At 39.3% G+C, this 20,126-nt stretch overlaps 1 protein-coding gene across 1 annotated transcript in view; it reads right to left on the minus strand.

Annotated features, from left to right (window-relative positions):
* Positions 1-6,427: 6,427 nt before the first annotated feature.
* Positions 6,428-20,126, minus strand: part of PIWIL1 (piwi like RNA-mediated gene silencing 1) — a 33,003-nt gene continuing 19,304 nt past the window's right edge. Inside the window, exons 11-20 of the mRNA XM_055404731.2 lie at positions 20,011-20,125; positions 18,416-18,603; positions 17,982-18,054; positions 16,060-16,260; positions 15,851-15,954; positions 14,946-15,016; positions 14,619-14,772; positions 9,608-9,733; positions 7,350-7,497; positions 6,428-7,185 (exon numbers count right to left, since the gene is read on the minus strand). Of these exons, the coding sequence (XP_055260706.1) occupies positions 7,069-7,185; positions 7,350-7,497; positions 9,608-9,733; positions 14,619-14,772; positions 14,946-15,016; positions 15,851-15,954; positions 16,060-16,260; positions 17,982-18,054; positions 18,416-18,603; positions 20,011-20,125 (1,297 nt within the window). The 3' untranslated portion in view covers positions 6,428-7,068. The remainder of the gene's footprint in view (positions 7,186-7,349; positions 7,498-9,607; positions 9,734-14,618; positions 14,773-14,945; positions 15,017-15,850; positions 15,955-16,059; positions 16,261-17,981; positions 18,055-18,415; positions 18,604-20,010; position 20,126) is intronic.

Below are 20,126 nucleotides of genomic sequence, written 5' to 3' on the forward strand. Positions count from 1 at the left end.
CCTATGTCCAGATCCCAAGCCAAGATAATTGGATGGGGGACTGCCGTTAGGAGTTTTCAAAGCCCTCTGAGGATCAGAACATACAGCCTGGGCTGAGGACGACTATAGAGAGGGGTCCTTTGACACTCACATGCATAAATACAGGGAATGGTTGGCTGAGTGCAGTTGTTCAGTCACCAAGTCGTGTCCAACTCTTTTATGACCCTATGGACTGTAGTCTGCCAGGCTCCTCTGTCTGTGGGATTTCCCAGGCAAGAATACTGGAGTGGGTTGCCATCTCCTTCTCCAGGGGATCTTCTGGACCTAGGGACTGAACCCGTCTCCTGCATTAGCAGGCAGATTCTTTACCACTGAGGCACCACAGAAGCCCAAGTTAAGGTTTATATTAGTGATTTATCCTTTCAATAAATATTTGAGAACCTGCTATGTGTCAGACACTGATAAAGATGCTGCAGAGACCACAGTGGACAAGACAGTGATGGCTGCCCTCCGGGATTCCAAGAATCGTTTGCACTCTAGTGGGGGAACAGAGTAAAAAAAGCACAACAATAATACACTATTGATACCAGCAAAGCTGGAGAGAACAAGAAGGGTATGTCTCTAGGCTTGTGAGATGCAAAAACATTTAGAAGGCGGTCCCTCTGCTGGTGACATCTTTGCTGACCTGAAGGAGCACGTGGAAATCTGGGTTTGGAGCACCAGCAAAGGTCCAGGATGAGGACCTGGGTGGTCTATGAAGCACAAGATAACACAATGCCACTCCCTGAGACAGTCGTTTGCAAGATTTGGGCAAATGTTTGACTTGATCACTGTGTTGCACAAAGACCAGTTTAGGAAGCTACTCTAGTAATTCAGAGATGGTGGTTGAAACAGAGGATAGGAACAGTGGCTTCAATATTCATATTTTGAAGGCAGAGCCTATAAGACTTACTGAAGAACACAAATTGTGACATGAGAAGACTCAAAGAGGAGGCCAATGGTTGTGTTCTGAACCATCTGGAAAAATGGAATTCCCATTAACTGAACTGGAACAGGTCTGAAGGAAATCACATTTCAGATCCAGGTATGTTATTCAACCAGAGGTTCTCGAAGTGTAGTCTGGGGACCCCTGTGTTTCCCTAAGACTGTCTCAGGGTTCTTTGGTCAAAACTATATTACTACTACTATTACCAGAATTGACAACAGATCCTTGCTCAAAACCCATCAACCCCTCCCTTGAATAGGAACTAACATCTCTCTTTAAGTCACAGGATCCAAAGACAAAGAAAAGAAGTGATATAAAGAGAAAAACAAAAAACAGAACCAGCTGGAAGCAAGGTATCAATGAATCTGACCTTCAAATGACCCCTAGAGTCTCATCTACAATGATTTTACTACATCAGCTACTAAATGACAGCAGCCATGACTGGAAGCTGCAGACCAAAAAAGGACAGAAAAAGGTGGCAACCTATTTGGGGGAAACCCCATCCCTTTAGAAAAACAATACAAATGCCTCCCTACCATCAGTCTCGCTCCTCTGTGTTGTCCTTATTCTTTAACATCAAATCTCTCTTGCCAGGTGGGTGAAGATTTATCTGTGAACTTAAGTTCCCCCTTCTCAATTTTTTGGCCATTAAATAAAGCTTGGGCTGCACTGATCTTAGTGTCAATTTCATTTCTAGCTGTGTGAACCCTAATGCAAAAGAACTTTCCTGACAAGACAGTGTCTTGGCTGGACTGGCAGCAGAACTGGGGTCAACAGAACCTAATTTTGGTAACACTAAGAGGTGATTTGCCTTTTTCATTCTTATTCTCTCAAAGTATTTCCCATAACTTCATGACATGATGACATCATCATTCTAACAGTTAACGGAATGCGGGTTTCCACATTGTTTTCAAAATAATAGTTTCCTGATGCTAAAGCTGAAACTCCAATACTTTGGCCACCTCATGCGACGAGTTGACTCACTGGAAAAGACTCTGATGCTGGGAAACGTTGGGGGCGGGAGGAGAAGGGGACAACCGAGAATGAGATGGCTGGATGGCATCACTGACTCTGTGGACATGAGTTTGAGTGAACTCCAGGAGTTGGTGATGGACAGGGAGGCCTGGTGTGCTGCGATTCATGGGGTCGTGGAGTCGGACACGGCTGAGCGACTGGACTGAACTGAACTGAACGCATATTATCAATAAATATAGTCCACATAAAACCCCTCCGGGTCCTCGGAGATTTAAGAAGGTAAGACAGTTCCACGACCGAAGAATCTGAGAGCCCCTCTATCACTCACTTGCAGACAGTTGATCACAGGAGACCAGGGCTGGAGATGTAAATAGGAAGCATTTTCACAGAAATGAGTTAAACTGAATGGGATTACCACGTGAAGCCAGAGTAGAAACAAACTCTTAGTTCTCAGAGATCCTTCTTTTAAGCCTGGAGGCACTGCGACATTTTAAAGTCAGGGAGACCAGGAAGAACCAGCAAGAGACTGAGAAGGAACAGTCAGCTGCAAGGAACCAACAGAGTATGGGATCCCAGAAGCCAGGCAGACAGTGTTTCGAGGAGGAGGACATCAGTGTCAGATAGGCCAGTAGGTTTGCTGATGAGGGCCAGGAATTAACCAACGAGCAACATGGAAATCATGGAGGATCTTGACAAGAGTACAGGGTTGAGAGAGGATGGGGAGGAAAGGCATTGAAGGCAATAGCGGGCTTTTGCTTTGAAGGGGAAGAGAGAAATGAGCTACTGGGGACAGAGGGCCCAAGAGGGCTGCTCTGGGGGGAGGAGAATGAAAAAAAAATGCCAGTGTTTCAGGCTTCTAGGCGTGAATAAGGAAAAGAAAAGTGATGCAGAACAAGATGTGACTCGAGAGCTGTGTCCTTGAATAGGCGTATTATGCACAAATGGGTGGCTTTAGCTTCAGCCTGAAACAGAGAGCTCCCCAGTACTGAGATGCGGCCGGCTACAGGCTGCTGGGGTGATGTGAGGGTGTGTGAAGCTCTCACGACCGCTCGAGTTTTCAGTGCACTAAAAACCAGGGTTATCTTTAGGGTGAGGGTTCACATGGTGCTGGAGGTTGACACGAAGGGGAGAAAGTGTGAAAGACATCTGAGATCCAGGAACAAAATGAGCTAGACTCACAGGATATGGAGCAGCATTAAAATAATGGTGTCTGTCCCCAGCCACATTCATCTGTATGAGAACGGGCAAACAGACAAAATGGTTAGGGTTAACTGGTGTTTTAACCAGGATTCAGAAGAAAGTACCATTGGACAATGTGGGCAAGCCAGGGACTAAAACTGAGTTGTCTGAGCCCAGGGGATATTACAGGACAAGAGGGAGGAGGGAGTGGATATACCTGATGAAAAGACATTCAAAGCTGAATGTGTTTGCAGTGGGGAAGGATCTGAAATCTAAGACTGAGGGCTAAGAAACACCAACCCCACCTCTAGACTCAAGAGGTATGAGGCAGTGTTACTCAAAGGCAGTAGTGTCTGTCCTGGGGAAGGACTAGGTGTGTGAAAGCAGAGAAATTTCTCAAGTGAGGGACTGCTGACACATGACCATTAGTCCCAGAAGACACAATGAAAAGCTCTGAGTGTGCCTGGAGAGTGTCAGAAATCCAACTTAAAGAGCTCCTTTAAGACTGGTAAAACCTCAGGGATGAGGTGCACGCCATTCATCCTAATGGTTCTCAGTCAGGTACGTGGGGAGGCCCTGACTGAGGAGTCAGGGGAAGGATGGGAGATCTCACAGGTGGAGGTCTGGAGTTCCCACTGGACTTCTGATGGCAGGACAGGGTGCTCGGCAGGGAAATGTAAACCGCAGCAAAAGCAATGCAGCCGAGAGCCATCTTACAGAGCACATGGACTTATCACTGACTTGATAATTTGAAGTTTTTGCAATTTCTCTTATTTTTCAGCTGACCTTTTAAATGATTTAACTGGGTTGGAATGATGAATGCAAGCAGGACTAAATCTAGCCCTTGAAATACTGTATCTGAATGACAGTATCACAGCTACATAAATGAATTAAACCTTAAAAACATACAAATTTCTGAAACTGCTGTTGAAAACAGACTATTTGACCCATAGAGAACAGAGACAGTATTTACCAACAGAAATTTCAGAATACAGACAAGATTTCTATGAGCTCTAGGGAATACCATGTAAAATAGAGCTTCAATCAGGGGCAAATTTTTGGAGTTTTGAGGGAAAAAACCCATGTACTCAGAAAAAATCAGGCAGATTACCTGTCATAATGCACTTCTGAAGTGCATTGCTCAGTCGTATCCGACTCTTTTCAACCCCATGGACCATAGCCTACCAGGCTCCTCCGTCCATGGAATTTTCCAGGCAAGAGTACTGGAGTGGGTTGCCATTTCCTTCTCCAGGGGATCTTCCCGACCCAGGGATTGAACCCAGGTCTTCCGCATTGCAGGCAGACCCTTTACCATCCGAGCCATCAGGGAATGAAGCACTCCCCAAAATGCTTGGTAACCAAAGGAACTACCATGTTTGATGGGTCAGACAAGTCACTGAAAAGGGAGTGCCTAAAGCGTCTTTAATGCTAAATCCTTTAGTAGAACTGGGGTGTGCATGTTTCTCTTTTAAGGAAAAAACCTGGATCTCAGAGTTTTTGGTTTTATTCTTTGGAAGTGCTGCAGTCACTTGATTGTACTTGTCCCTCAAGGGGCCAGAGCAACTGCAACTTCCATCACAAGCCAACCTGCAGCTGAAAAAGCAGAGCAGACACCCACTAGGCATCCACTCTGTTCACTTGTCCATTCCGTCTCCTGGTTGTAGCACCCGAATTTTCCTTTGAGGACCCATTCCTCTATCTACTTCTGTATGAATCTCATCTTACGTTAACAACTCCAAGTCTATCAGGGTAGTGTGTTCAAGAGACTCAAGGATGTGTAAACAGCCAGAGTTTTGCTTCAGCCATTGTGGAAGAGATATTCCTTTTCATTGCAGTGAGGCTGAGACATAAATCTAGACTTTGTGACCATCCTTGTAACCCCATCTGATTAGAACCCAGAAAAAGCAGAGCAAGAGACAGATCCCTAATATCATTTCACCAACTAGGTTCTATACATACCTTCTCAATTGGTATTTGCCAAAATCCCCAATCAGAGATGCATCTAAAAGTTCACCCAGTCTCCCCGCTACAAGTTCTGACTCCTAGGTCTGGTCTGGAGCCCAGTAGTCTTATGTTATTACAAAGGGAATGAGATCATGTTTAACATTCCATTTGGGAACCACTGTGTAGGATGACTAGGAAAGCCAATCAATACCCTTTTTGGCTTAAACTGAGACTCTTTTGGTCTCTTGCAAAAAACAGTCTGTATGAGAAAGTGAAGGTCTTCTGAATATTGCAACTTTTCTGGAATTAACACATTTACTGATTTTTCATGGTTTTTAAAGATATTAAAAAGCCTTTTAACTTTAAAGGACAGTTTAAAACCTGCCAAGTATGAGACTTTAATGACTTAAGTTACTGATTAGTCATAAAAATCCGTATGTAAAAAAATGCCTCAAATTAAGTCTTTTTACAGTTGTATGGGGTCGCGGAGAGTGGGACACGACTGAGCAACTGAACTGAACTGAACAGTTGTATAACTAGACTTCCTTATATTCCTTAATACTGTGACAACATTTAGCAACTTTCATTGATTTTATTGTCTTTAGCATTCTTATGAAACTTTACAATCTCCTGTGTTTCTTCCAACGTTTAGAAACCAAATAGGTTAAGGAACCTTTGCTAATAGCCAAGAACAATGTTAACAACAGTTATTAGCTCAAAGAACTAAAAGGAAAATAAAATGGTTTTCATTCACAATATGTAAGGCTAAGTCCAAACATAATTGTTTGATAACAAGTACAAAAATGCTAAGACAAGCAACTTTACTGAATGGCATTAGTTTAAATCATGGTTCCTATGGCCTGCGTATGACTACTAACCTTTACACTCATTACCCTTGTAGCCAATGTTTAAAGGTGTTCTCATGGCATATAATTACTCATTAACTTCAAGCCTGCTCTTTGTAAAATTCCTTGAAAATTCCTATACATATATAGATGTGAATAATTATAATTATCAACTTCACAATACACAGACTTCTTAGTCTACATTTTCTTCCAAGTTATGGATTTCTGGTCTTACACTGTTAAGTTTGAGGTTGCAGCATTTCCTGACAGAGTTTTACTTTGAAACTGAGTTTTCAGTTTCAGATTCATTAAGTGACACTAATTGAGCTTTAATAAATGGAATCATATACCCGTTGAGTGTACTCTTCAGCAGTTTAAAAATATAATACATGGAAAGAAAATGTGTGTGCTTTCAGTAAAAATAAAAACTCCACTGTTATTCAAATAAGATGACAATCATTGTAATTTTATTTTATAACAAATGGAATTATGTCCCAGTTGCAAAAAAAAAAAATAGTAATGTTAATATAGACTACTGGTCTCTTTTATTAAACAGTATTAAAATGTTTCTTTGGACAGAAATTTAAAATTTTCAACTACCTTTTTTAACCCCCATAACACCCAGCCCCCAAAATGAAATAAAAAATAAGCACACTTCTCTATACTCTCACACTTTTCCTATACCTTGCATAGGTTATTTAAAGGCAGCTTCTCCTGTAAAATGAGATCATCAGATACTCAAGTAAAAGCCTACATTATGATTGCAGTGAGCCCTTCACTTTATCCCTTTTCTCTCCTTTAAATTCAAACTAGGAAGGTCACTGTAGCTTTACAAGTAGGCCTTGCTCACTCCTGAGAACATTTGCAAGTAATCCCTACTTTTCAAATAGTTTAAGAGATTCTGCTTATAGTAGGATCTTCTCCACACTTTTTCAAAACAAAAACTCCTCACGTTTATGAGAACAAGATAAAAGAGTAAACCCTAATTTTTACCAATAAAATAAGTCAATTAATAGCAAAGTTAGAAAGAACTCGATTTCCTAGTTTCCATCCCAAGTTTCATCTAGAAAGAGAACAGTTTAAAAAACAAGAGCTTAAAAAAATCCCGAAGATATAATTTCAAAAAGAAAAACGCAGCCACATCTTGTCGTCTTCTGTAGGTTAGAGGTAGTAAAGACGATTTGACAGTGACAGATTTGGTTCTCTATGAATACTCTGGCCAACAAGGAAAGCCAGTTTGTGGGCATACTGGCAAGGAGCAGGAACACGAATGACACCCTTTAGTGGAAGAAAAAATAAAAAGGTTCTATTACTTTAAAAGTAACTTCTCTAAATTATAAATCTCAGTATTAACAGTAAAAGCCTTTGAAAACACAGCAATTCCATTTTGAAAAGCGAATCTCACTGATGTGGATAAATACCAATTAATAAAAAATACTTACTGGCCAGTTATAATAGACGTGACATAGCTTGTAAGTTAACCTCTGTATGTGGTCTGGCTTCAGGCCACTGCTGTCATAGATGACATTATAATGTGTGGGAGAAACACTACCACTTCTCACTGCCTGGCTCACGATAAAAAAATCATACCTGGAATTACATAAGAAAAAAACCACATGGGTATGAGGCTTATCTTTTTCAAAGCTAAAGTTAAGATGATTCAAGTTTCTTACAGTGGAAAGATCCTGTATACTAATGTAACCTCATCTCTTCAAAACGTGTGCTTCCTTGAATTCAGAACTTGCTATTCATGAACTGTTTTGGAATGCTTATGTGTGAAAGCAGTTTAAGATACTACTTTTTTTAGTATTTTAAATATGTGTCATTGATGCCTAAGGGCATTAACAAATGTCTGACCTGGCTGCTAATTATGACAGTGCACGCTGTACAACAGGCCACTGTTTCCACTCCACAGCTGAGGGAGACAGCTGAGCGGGGACAGGCTCTACAATCAAGCAGTGCATACATAAACGAATAGATGTCAGGTTTGGGTTTTTTGTTTTTTTTTTTTCATTTTTTGGGTACCAATTAAGTATCAATTCAGAGATGCTATAATCCAGCCTGATAAAGATATTAATAAATTTATTATGTCCCTTAAAATAAGAGAAATTATAAAATCAGAATTGATCTACAACAGATTATAGTCATCTGGAAAAATAAGGCTTTCAGAAACATTAAATGATGTGCCCAAAAGAACAGAGCTAGAATCAAAACCTTAGTTCCCAACTTAAGCACCTTATCATTCAAAGTAGACTTCTCCAAGTATTTGAGTAGACTAGTAGCTATTAAGTTTTAAAGAACATTGAGTAAAAAGTAATCAGGTTTTTTGATACTTTAAAATCCAACTTGGATTTTACTCAAATTGTTTTAAAAAGTTGTCTTCAGGTCAATGTCATACCTAAGCTTTGGTTGTCAGAGTAGCACTAATGTTAGTATCATGAGGTCATTCTGAATGATTAGAGAGAGTCCTACAGGAAGTGAAACGTCAATTAGCCATTTTGTCCTCCCTCAGTGATTTTCCCCAATAGGTTAGAATCCTTCTGATGACTATTATCTGCCTGAGAAAAAGACACAATCTAAAAAAATGAATCGTGAAATAAATATTCCTATATGCTGTCAGGTAACAGGACTAAGAAGATATAAAATCTGTATTATCATTTATCTACATAAATTTAGTATAGGAATACCTCACTGACCTGAGTTTCATACAGGAGAAGTGCTACACATTTAAACTTTTCCCCTTAGGCTGACACTTTACCTCAAGGTAAAGCTGCCCTTTTGTAAAGGCTCCACAAATTTATGTGTAAAAACAGAAACTGTCCTATTCATTCTCATGAGGAGGGTGTTACCGTGGACTGACCAATGACATCAGGAAGCCGTCAGGAACATGACTTGGTGCACTGTACACCATCCCCCACAAAATGAAACTTGAGGAACCGAGTTTCCTGACTTTGCAGTTGAACTGTTGTGTGCTGAGGGCGTGACTCCGTGCCCCTGGATGTTCCAGTTGATTTTCTTACGGCAGAGGGCAGCTCACAGTTGCACAGTGTTTATTCACGCGTGCTTAGTCGCTCAGTCGTGTTTGACTCTTTGTGACCCCATGGACGGTGGCCTGCCAGGCTCCTCTGCCCATGCAATTTTCCAGGCAACAATACTGGAGTGGGTTGCCATTTTCTACTCCAGGGGATCTCCCTGACCCAGAGAGCGAACCCATCTCTCTTGCGTATCCTGCACCCACTATGCCAACTGGGAGTCCCTAGTGTTTACTCGGAAGTCACTTTTCTCATCTGCAACTGTGTCTTTAGATGGAATTTTCTAACCTGTGGATAACCAAGTACATTATGGATCTAAAAATTTTGATTGGAAATCAAGAATCTATGGATGGATGAGGTTACATATGTGAAAAAAAAAATGCCACAGCAATCTACAGCAACAGTTCTTAAACTCTGTATGTATAACTAAGGCCATAAATGATAACCCTCTTCCCTTGGAGAGAAACTGCACAGAAACCTCTGCTCACCATGTCAGACACTAAGTTCATACATCATTGGCATTATTAGGGCAAACTAATGAAAAGCATTAGTATTTATAAGAAATAAAATATAAGAAATAAAAAGTAAATACGGTAAAAGGTAATAAAGCAGAGAGGTTACACTAAAAGACAAAGCAGAAACCAATCTTCATCTAATATGGAACTTACCATTCTGGTCTTGTAACCTCTACATCAATAACTGTTCCAGGAAGTGGATTCTGAAGTCTTCCTCCAGACTGAGCAAAAAATCTGGCGTTGACACGTTTCTTCACCACAATTACCGTTAGTCTTGGGCTTAAGATGGTGATGAACGTAACTACATTTAGTCAGTCATATTTTCAGGGCATTGAATCACTCATACATTCATACACTCCATTAAAAAAGAAATGCATCTCCCTCTTGGGTATATTATTTACCCAAGTTGTGAAGGAAGATTCCACAACTTGTAAGGACCTGGAGTTAGGACCAGGAATAAACTGTGAGTAGAAAATAAAATGGCAAGGTTATGTAGTTTTTTAATTATTAAACCGAGCATATAACATACCTAGCATACTAAAATGTTAAACCCAGCATGTCTATAAAGTTCACAGTCTGAGACCCTTTTCAGTGGACATTTCCTACTACATGGAAAGTAAGTGTGCTCAGTCGTGTCTCTGAGGCCCCATGGACTGTAGCCTGCCAGGCTCCTCTGTCCATGGGATTTTCCAGGTAAGAATGCTGGAATAGGGCACCATTTCCTACTCCAGGGGACCTTCCCCACCCAGGGATCAAACCCATGTCTCGTGTCTCCTGCAGTGGCAGGCAGATTCTTTACCACTAGCAAGCACCACCTGGGAAGCCTATGGAAAGTAAAATCTTTGACAAGTAAGCTAATTTGAGTAGTCTCAAAATCTAATCTGCTTTGCAAAATGACTGGTTGACAATATATCAAGGGATCTCTGTGTCTGTTTGTCTCTCACACTCAATCACTCCTCAGCTTATCCTTAGCAATATAAGAACATTCTCTGTCACCCTCTCCCTTCCCAACCCCATTCAGATGACTTCTTTCCAATGTCAAGACTAAATTCTCCTCTCCCCTAGTGAGCTTTCAGCTCTGTGTCACATTAGATTCACTGCCTGTAACAAGCTTCTTGACTCTCTTGAGGACAGTCCTTTAATTGACAGGTCATACTGAGTTTGCATACCCTTTCCAACCATCTCTTAAAGGTTCATTTCAAATTCACTGTCTGATACAATCACACTATATACACATGTGCGCTTGGGAATAAATGCATTAGAACATATTAAGCACTTAGTGCTATCATATAATAAGCGTTTGATAAAAATTATGATTTTCAATACCTCAACTTTCCTCTGCTCTTTTTCTAGCTACAAAATTAGTTCCTTAAGAACACAAATATACTTTATTCTAAAAACTGGAAAGCAGAGGACCTCACATGCAGTATGGACCTGCCTGGTAATGTTTGACTCGGGTAGGTAGTTCACAGTATACTGTCTAGACTGATGGTCCAGAAGAATCCTAATTGGAAACTTCCACTCATCGCTAACCCTAACTTGTGCTGCTTCATGGTAGCAGTAAGCAAATATACAAGGGGTAGGAAGATGATTTTATTTCAATAAACAGAGTACATTTTTAGAAATATCACTGTTTCCGCATGTAGAGCCACTGCTGCCCAGCAACAAGAGATCTGCAAATTACAAAGCCACAGTCTCAGGAACCAAAAGACAAAGTAGATTTTAGTCCTGGGGCATCTCAAGAAATGATTTAGCAAATGTGGTGATGGAAAGAAAGTCACAAGTATGTTGAAGTGACTTTTTGATTTGTTCTTAACCAAACATCCTAAATCAGCTAATCCATGACACATCTTTATAAAAAGCTAATTATCAACATTTCAATTCAAAAACAAATATTGAGGTTCTAAAGATAACAGCAAATGTTAAAGTCCAAACTCCATTTCTTAAAAGTAAGGGGTAATTCTGGGATATTATTTTACTTTATATGCAACTCTCAACTTTTTTTAGATGAAGTACCTACTATATATTGAGAGCCTACTGGGTATTTTATGAAGTACACTGAACATTCTGGCATTTCTTTCAGCAGCCTTGGTGAGTTGCATCCCATTTCACAGATGAAGGCGAACCTGGGATCAACCTAACTGATTTTAAGACGTATTGTCTTCATCACTAACTTCTGCAGCCCCCAAATAACAGCACAATTCATGCTGTGAAATCTACTGCATGCAATGGTCTGTTATGCACCAGCACAAGCAATCAATTTAAATCCTCCTTCCCTGCAACTTTCCTTTTTCTAAGGAAGAAAACAAATTAAGATTTACAAAACTTTACAAAGTAGAACAAAATACCAATGAAATATATAAGCATTAAGAATTTTAAGAGGATAGGAAAGAACATTAATGTTCATTTATAAAATATTTTAAAATGCTATTGGCATTTTAATCTGAAACTCAATTACTTCGAAAGAGATAAAAACATCCCTGACTTGCTCTGAGAACTTACTGGCATAATGATCACATTTTAAGAAACGTTTAACACTCAGAGGGGTTCTTTCAGAATTCTGCCAAAAAAGACTTGGAAGCACCCTTCAATTTAGCTAGAAATTAAGTCCTTAATGCTCATCCCTTGGGCCACATAAATCACATAGAGCCCAGATACTGTCAAATGACTTTCAAGACCCTCATTTTCTATAGTGATAACAAATGCTGCTGAAAAGGTTTGGCAAAAATAATCAGTCTTTAAATATGCATGAAGCAGAAGCAGAAATTAAGAAGAGGTGACAAGAATACACAGAAGAGATGTACAAAAAGCTCTTTAATGACCCAGATAACCACGATGGTGTAGTCACTCACCTAGAGCCAGACATCTTGGAGTGTGAAGTAAAGTGGGCCTTAGGAAGCATTACTGTGAACAAAGCTCATGGAGGTGATGGAATTCCAGAGCTATTTCAGTCCTATAAGATGATGCTGTGAAAGTGGTCCACTCAATATGCCAGCAAATTTGAAAAACTCAGCAGTGACCACAGGACTGGAAAAGGTCAGTTTTCATTCCAATCCCAAAGAAAGGCAATGACAAAGAATATTCAAATTACCATACAACTGCACTCATTTCACATGCTAGCAAGATTATGCTCAAAATCCTGCAAGCTAGGCTTCAACAGTACATGAACTGAGAACTTCCAGATGTATAAGCTGGATTTAGAAAAGGTAGAGGAACCAGAGCTCAAACTGGATCCAGAGATTCTCTGGCTCAAAGAAAAAGCAAGGGAATTAAAAAAAAAAAAAATCTACTTCTGCTTCACTGACTACGCAAAAATCTCTGACTGTATGGATAAAAACAAACCGTGGAATAGTCTTAAAGATATGGGAATACCAGACCACCTTATCTACTTCCTGAGAAACCTGTATGCAGATCAAGAAGCAAGAGTTAGAACTGGACATGGAAAAACAGACTGGTTACAAATTGGGAAAGAGTACATCAAGGCTGTATATTGTTCACCCTGCTTATTTAACTTATATGCAGAGTACATCTTGAGAAATACTGGGCTGGATGACTCCCAAGCTGGAATTTAGATTGCCAGGAGAAATACAAACAACCTCAGAGATGTAGATGATACCACTTTAATGGCAGAAAGTGAAGAGGAACTGAAGAGTCTTTAGGTGAAGGTGAAAGAGGAGAGTGGCAAATCTGGCTTAAAAATCAACATTCAAAAAACAAAGATCATAGAATCCACTCCCATCACTTCATGACAAAAAGATGGGGAAAGGAAATGGTGTCAGATTTTATTTTCTTGGGCTCCAAAATCACTGTGGATGGTGACGGCAGTTACAAAATGAAGTCGCCTGCTCCTTGGAAGAAAAGCTATGACAAACCTAGAAAGCATATTAAAAAACAGAGACATTACTTTGCTGACAAAGGTCCATATATTCAAAGCTATGGTTTTTCCAGTAGTCATGTACGGATGTGAGAGTTGGATCATAAAGGCTGAGTGCCAAAGAATTGATGCTTTCAAACAGTGGTGCTGGAGAAGATTCTTGAGAGTCCCATGGTCAGCAAGGAGATCAAGTCAGTCAATCCGAGGAAATCAACCTTGAATATTCACAGGAAGGACTGGTGCTGAAGTTGAAGCTCCAATACTCCAGTTACCTGATTCAAAGAGCCAACTTATTGGAAACGACCCTGATGCCGGGAAAGACTGAGGGCAAGACGAGAAGGGGGTGACAGAGAATGAGATGGTTGGACGGCATCATCAACTCAACTGACATGAGTCTCAGTAAACTCTAGCATACAGTCAAAGACAGGGAAGCCTGTTGTGCTGCAGTCCATCACGAAGTGTAAGACATGATCGAGCAACTGAACAATATGCAGGTACAAGCACATACAAACATACCTGCTGGATATTCTAAGCATCTTTAAAAATCAACTCCACAAAATATATTATGCACTAAGCCCTTAATACAACAGTCCCTGATCTCAACTTGCTTACAATATGAGAAAGAGAACAGCAAAAATTTAAACAATGTAACTTATAAGAACAGCTATCTTGAGATGGCATGCAATTTACTGCCAGAGAGAACCAACAAATGACCTTGGTAGGAGAGCAAAGCAAAAACCAATATAGGTCTCAAAGAAGAGCCCGAGTAGCATTCAGTTATGAGTACAGCTCCCCTTGGCTGCGCAGACCGCCTCAAAGGACAGAGGTTAACGGTCTCCTCCTAGGACACCAAACACATGCTCATCATCTACCCATCAAAAACCAGTCCAGCTGAGGTCAAAGAAATTAAACAAGTGTTTGTTGTACAAGAAGGTAGAGAAAGTATACGTTAAGACTATCTGGAAGATTTATTTCAAACCATGGTGTGGACGCCTATGGCTGTATTGGGATATCGGACCCTCATACTTCAAGGCTGTAGGAGAGAAAAGTGGCAGCGGCTGGTCAGTGAAGGTGTTCCCACGTGTCATTCCTTAAAGGAACTTCCACTCTACATTTCTAGCCTCTCCTCTACAACACAGTCTCCATGAGACACCCACCCCCAACCCCTTCCAAGTCCTACTGCACCTTTAAGGTGAGGTTCTCACTTACCTTTCCACCTTGTGATGTTATTTTCAAAGATACAAAATGCAATTTTATAAAAAGGAAATGCTTTACATGTCATATGCTTACTTGTAACCTCTACCAACAGATTTCAGGCAATCCAAAAACTGTGGTACTTCATAGTTCACCAATGTTTTAAGCTGACCGTCTCCTACACCATCCCGATACACAATAATTCGACTAGGCATGTATTCATTGCAGCTATTCCAAGCCCTTAGAGCAGCTGAAAGAAAGCCAGAAAAGTTTTAAATACATTAAAACAGAACAAAAAATATGTGCTTCTACCAAACTCCAGGCACAGGTTTTTTTTGTTTTGTTTTGTTTTTCCAGAAGCACAGCTTTAAGGTAACTTCTTGAAGACTGGAGTTTGGAGGCCAGACACAGCAGGTGACTTACCTTGCAAGCAGACCTTAAGCCCATCTACTAGCTCTTGTCCTCTATCTTGAAACACACAGCGAGAGAACCAGCTATTCAGAGAAAAAATGACTGAGGTGAGAATACAACCATACAGAACTTTTTCACTTTTGAACTCTTCTATATCTATGCAATTATCTTTAACTTCCTTGATGAAATCTTAAACAGAAGTAACAAGATACAGGAAATCCCTCATAGACAAAGTTTTTTTTTTTTTTCATTATAAATCAATCCCATAATTCCATCACCGAGGAGGAAATAAAATTTAAGTTGTAATAGCCAGATATGCCTCCTAGGTTTACACTTCAATATACACAGAAGCATAATATTACTACTATACTCCTGGTAAAAGACACTCATCTAAAAGATAAAATACCTTGAAATACGCCCAAGTATCAGTAATGCCAACATATCAATGCTTCAATTTTCATTCTTCCTAATCTTGGCAATTCTATTAGTTCTAAGAAAAGCACTGAAAAATAATTTTACTATGTTGATATACAAGTTACTGGGTAAACTTGAGTGGGTTTTCCAAAATAAAGTTAACATGGAAACTTGAAATTACATTCAAAGTAATAAATTTATTAAAGAAGCTTTTAGAGATTGTCACATTTAAAGAGATGCATCCTCTCACCAAATACAAATAATAAAATAACCTAGAATGTAGTCTGACCACTACAGATTAAGAGTCAGTGAAGGACATTAAAAATGGTTAGAGTAGCTAATAACTGGTTTCTTTCCTAATTATTTTATTGGATCTAATGTAAAAGAATTTTACAAGTTAAAGAATTAACACAATTCCAGTACTCCCCAGATACTGGCCCCTGCACTCATGTCCTGTTTGCCTATGTTCAGCACTTAATCTACGGCTATCAAAGTCCACTTACCGAGTCATCCCTTCATTGATGCTTGCCACAAATCCTGCAATTGACCTCCGCCCAGCTGTGGTATCATGGTAACAATCAATGCCAACTATCATCGCTAGCTTCAGCTTTAACAAGAATGTTGTAATTTTAGATACAGTGGAATGCCAATACAGTAAAAATAAATTTTTTAAAATAACAAAACTTATATCTACCAAGTAAATCAGACTTACAGGCATATCAACCCTCCAAAGCTCTCCTCCCATCTTGCAGTTCATCTGGAGTGCAATCTTTGTAGCAATGGCCATGACAGTCTGTTGTTTGCTTAAGGTTCGGGCCACCACACACTGACTTGGAGTAGGGCAATCTGTACATAAGTATTTTTTAATAGCATCATATTTGTCTTTCCGATTACTTGATAACAGACAAACAACCTAAAAACAAACAAAATGTCCTCATTACAAAGAATTAGGAAACTGATAATTAAATTCAAAGAAGAGAGGAAACTAAACTCACCTGTGATTCATAAATACATAATTGTTTACTGATATTAATACTTGACTATCCATCTCTGCCACAGAGCTAGTAAGTATGACAGTAACATTTACATAATGCTCATTGAGAGTAACTGCATGCTCAGTCGTGTCCAACTCTTTGCAACCCTTTGGATTGTAGCCCACCAGGATTCTCTGTCCATGGAATTTTTCAGGCAAGAATATACTGGAGTGGGTTGCCATTTCCTCCTCCAGGGGATCTTCCTGTGCCTCTTGTGTCTCTTGCACAGGTTCTTTACCACTGAGCCATCAGGGATGCCCATAATGCTCATTAGATTCAACTAAGTAATATATACTAAGAACAAAATCAACTTAAGCAAACAATTCAAAACCGAGTATCATTAAAACTTGAGAAGTTAGTTAAATATGGTCTATTACCAGCTTGGAATAATTTAGAAGTAGGGAATAGGGCAAAATAAGTTAGTGATAACTTATAGATAGACAAATAAAAGCTTTTCTAAAATGCTTATAATTTTCATTTACTCATGCCCTAACTAGAATCACGGCTTTTAAACTCTCAAAGCTCTGGCTTGGGAATATGATCAAACTATGAAATTTCCTAGAAGTTCATGGGCAATTCTGGGAAAACTGAAGTGACTGATCTAAACAGACTCCTGTCCCAAATGGGGGTTTGTCAAAGGATACACATTTCCAGTTAAAAAGTTTTGAGAATCTATTGTATAGCATGGTGATCACAATTATACATACATTATATACTTGAAAGCTGCTAACAGAGTGGATCTTAAAGGTTATCACCACATATACAAAGAAGAAGTGCAATTACGTGAGATGATGGAGATATTAACTAACGCTGCTGTGGTCATCATTTCACAATATATCAAATCATCACACTGTGCACTTTAAACTCACACAATGTTAAATGTCAATTACATCATTAAAAAAAAGCTGGAAAATTAACCAACCAAGCCACTTACATTTGCCCAAATTCTGAGGATTTAAGTTCTGAAGCTGAATCCAACTCTAACTTACTGCTGTATTCCCCAATTTATATTCCCAGATTCTTATTTTTCTTGCCATAGCCCCCAATAAAATAATTTTCCTACCCTTAGTGTCTCTATTATTCAAGACAACCTAATAGCACTCTGCCTGTGGCATTTCAGTATGAGACAAAGGACTAAAAGGAATCCATTAGAAGAAGCCAACTCATTTCTTAGGTTTAAAGCAATACAGGTATATTGTTTTTCATTAAATTTGTCTTTGCCACCTTATTAATTATACGTAAGTGTAACTACAAATAAACTAATGATACCACATGTGCTGAACAAGTACTGATTTCTGCTCGCGTGCCTACTCCCTCCCTGAAGTTTTCTGAATTAGAGCATCTTAGTCTGGGTAAATTTCAGATGGCTTTGCTTTCTTCCATGCCTTCCTGACCATTTGTAGTGCACAAGCTCCTGGGCACACAACTAAAGCCAGCATTAACTGAGCTATCTTAGGAAGGTAAAATATGTATCTTGTGACTGGTCTGGGAACCTAATTATAACATTTTTAACACTGAATTCAAGTTCGAAGGTTTACCAATGCCCCATTTACAACAACTGATTCCAGGTCAACTCCCTACATATCAACTAGCTACTTACTATCTGGGTATCTGATGTAACCTTTTGCTGTAAGACTCTTAAATAGGCTTCAGTTCTATCATCCACTTCAATCCTAGAATGGAAATACGTAATTCAACATTCAGAAAAAGTTAACCAAAAAAATGTACTATGTGTTAAAAGGTTCTCACAGATTATAACACAAGCAACACTTCTGGGTAAAATATGAAACAGAACACCAGAAGTAGCCATGTAGTCAAAGGATTTCCAACACACCCAACAGCAATTGTTTGAGAAATAGTCCTTTTTTTGTCCCACTCACTCTTAGTGACTTGAACACATTTCTGTATCTACCCTACAAGGAACTTTATCAGATCTTTAAGTTAAGATAATGTAATGTTTTTAACAGTTTGAGTTCCCACCTTCCAAATGACTATGAGTCAATTTTCAGAGCAGAAATGACTTGATAAACTTACATTATTGCTTTTTTCATTTGTATGCCCATGGCTGGTGTAACTTTAAATAGATTTTGTATCAACGAATTGGCTGCTTCATAATTTCTTCGAGTATAGATCAACAACCAGTTATCTAGTGGCTTAACACTAATTAATGGTGCACCTCTTGTTTCTTTTGACCAATCTGCAAATTGTGGATTGTAATCAAACTAGAAGAAAGTTCAGAGACATTGTAAATTCCATTGTAAGTTCTCAGGGATAAAGCCAAAAATTCTTTAATAATTCTACCATGGCATAGTCTAAATCTCAAAGTACTACTTTTAAATTTGAACTGTAGTCACAGACAAAATGCTCTAAGTGAGGAAAAAGAAAAATGTATTCAAAGGATTATAGCAATTTTATTTACATTCATATTAACAGCTGCCACTCAAGTGCTTACCTGCCTTTAACAGTATCTTAAGCTGTAGCCCTTTTTTTAATCTTTTATAAAATCTTACAAGGATAGGTGCTATTTACCTTATAATAAAGATATAAAAAACAAGGCCTTGAAAGTTAAGTGACTTTATGATTGAGGTGTCAGATACTGAAGGCAAGCTATGAAAACATCTGACAGTAAGGCAGAAAGCTAACACATAACCCAAAGTACAGTGCCCTATATCTAACACAGAGGGAAAAGCCTGCTTTTTACATGTCCTACCCACCTTTTGATCAACTCTTATACAAGAATATATATTTACTACAAAGGATAATAAAGCAATAGTAATTAAAATATTAAACTACATGATTAGGTTGTTATCCATAGAACATTTCGAAAACAGAAGAGCACGGCTTTTTATAAAGGGATTTTTAAATTTTTGGTACTGGTAGTGTTTCGATTACACAAAAACATATTTCAGAATACTTGTTTTCCTTTTCTGAAGATAAGATATAAAAGGTATCACAATATTTCATATATATATATATATCCATATATGTGTGTATGTGTGCAAATATATATATCCCTAATGAACAAATGGTCCCAGCAAAAATGAAGCTAAATAAACTGGGAGTTTTTCATGTAAAAGTTCACTGTAGTGGCAGACAAAATATCAACCCAATTAGATACTTAAGAGACTTCTGCTGCTGCTGCTGCTAAGTCGCTTCAGTCGTGTCTGACTCTGTGCGACCCCATAGACGGCAGCCCACCAGGCTCTGCTGTCCCTGGGATTCTCCAGGCAAGAACACTGGAGTGGGTTGCCATTTCCTTCTCCAATGCATGCAAGGGAAAAGTGAAAGTGAAGTCGCTCAGTCGTTTCCGACTCTTCGTGACCGCATGGACCGCAGCCTACCAGGCTCCTCTACTATACCTCAATTTAAAAACTTCAGGTTATTAAAACATTAAGCCACCTGTTAGCTCAGTCTCACAGATGGTTGTGAAGACAAGCTACAGGCTTTGCCTTCTTGAGTGTCCCCACATTTCCTCCTCCTGTATTCGGATTGGTGGACAAAAAGAGGATGTGGGTCACGGGAAAGAGGAAGAAGGACTGCCCTGGCATGGGATTAGGTTATCCGTGCTTGCTGTATTGTGAATCGGAACCAAACCTGATTTCGCTGACAACTTTTAAGAACTGCCTTACTGTTTTTCCACCTTGATGAATCTTTTCTGCTTGCAAAATTCTTCCCGAGAAGGACAGTAAGTTGGAGTCAAAGCTCAAACCCCAGTCTCGAAGCTCCCTCTGCACATTATCATCTC

Source organism: Moschus berezovskii, chromosome 19, assembly GCF_049115385.1.
Source record: "Moschus berezovskii isolate FMDL1 chromosome 19, NW_MosBer_1.0, whole genome shotgun sequence".
Classification (NCBI taxonomy): Eukaryota; Metazoa; Chordata; class Mammalia; order Artiodactyla; family Moschidae; genus Moschus; species Moschus berezovskii.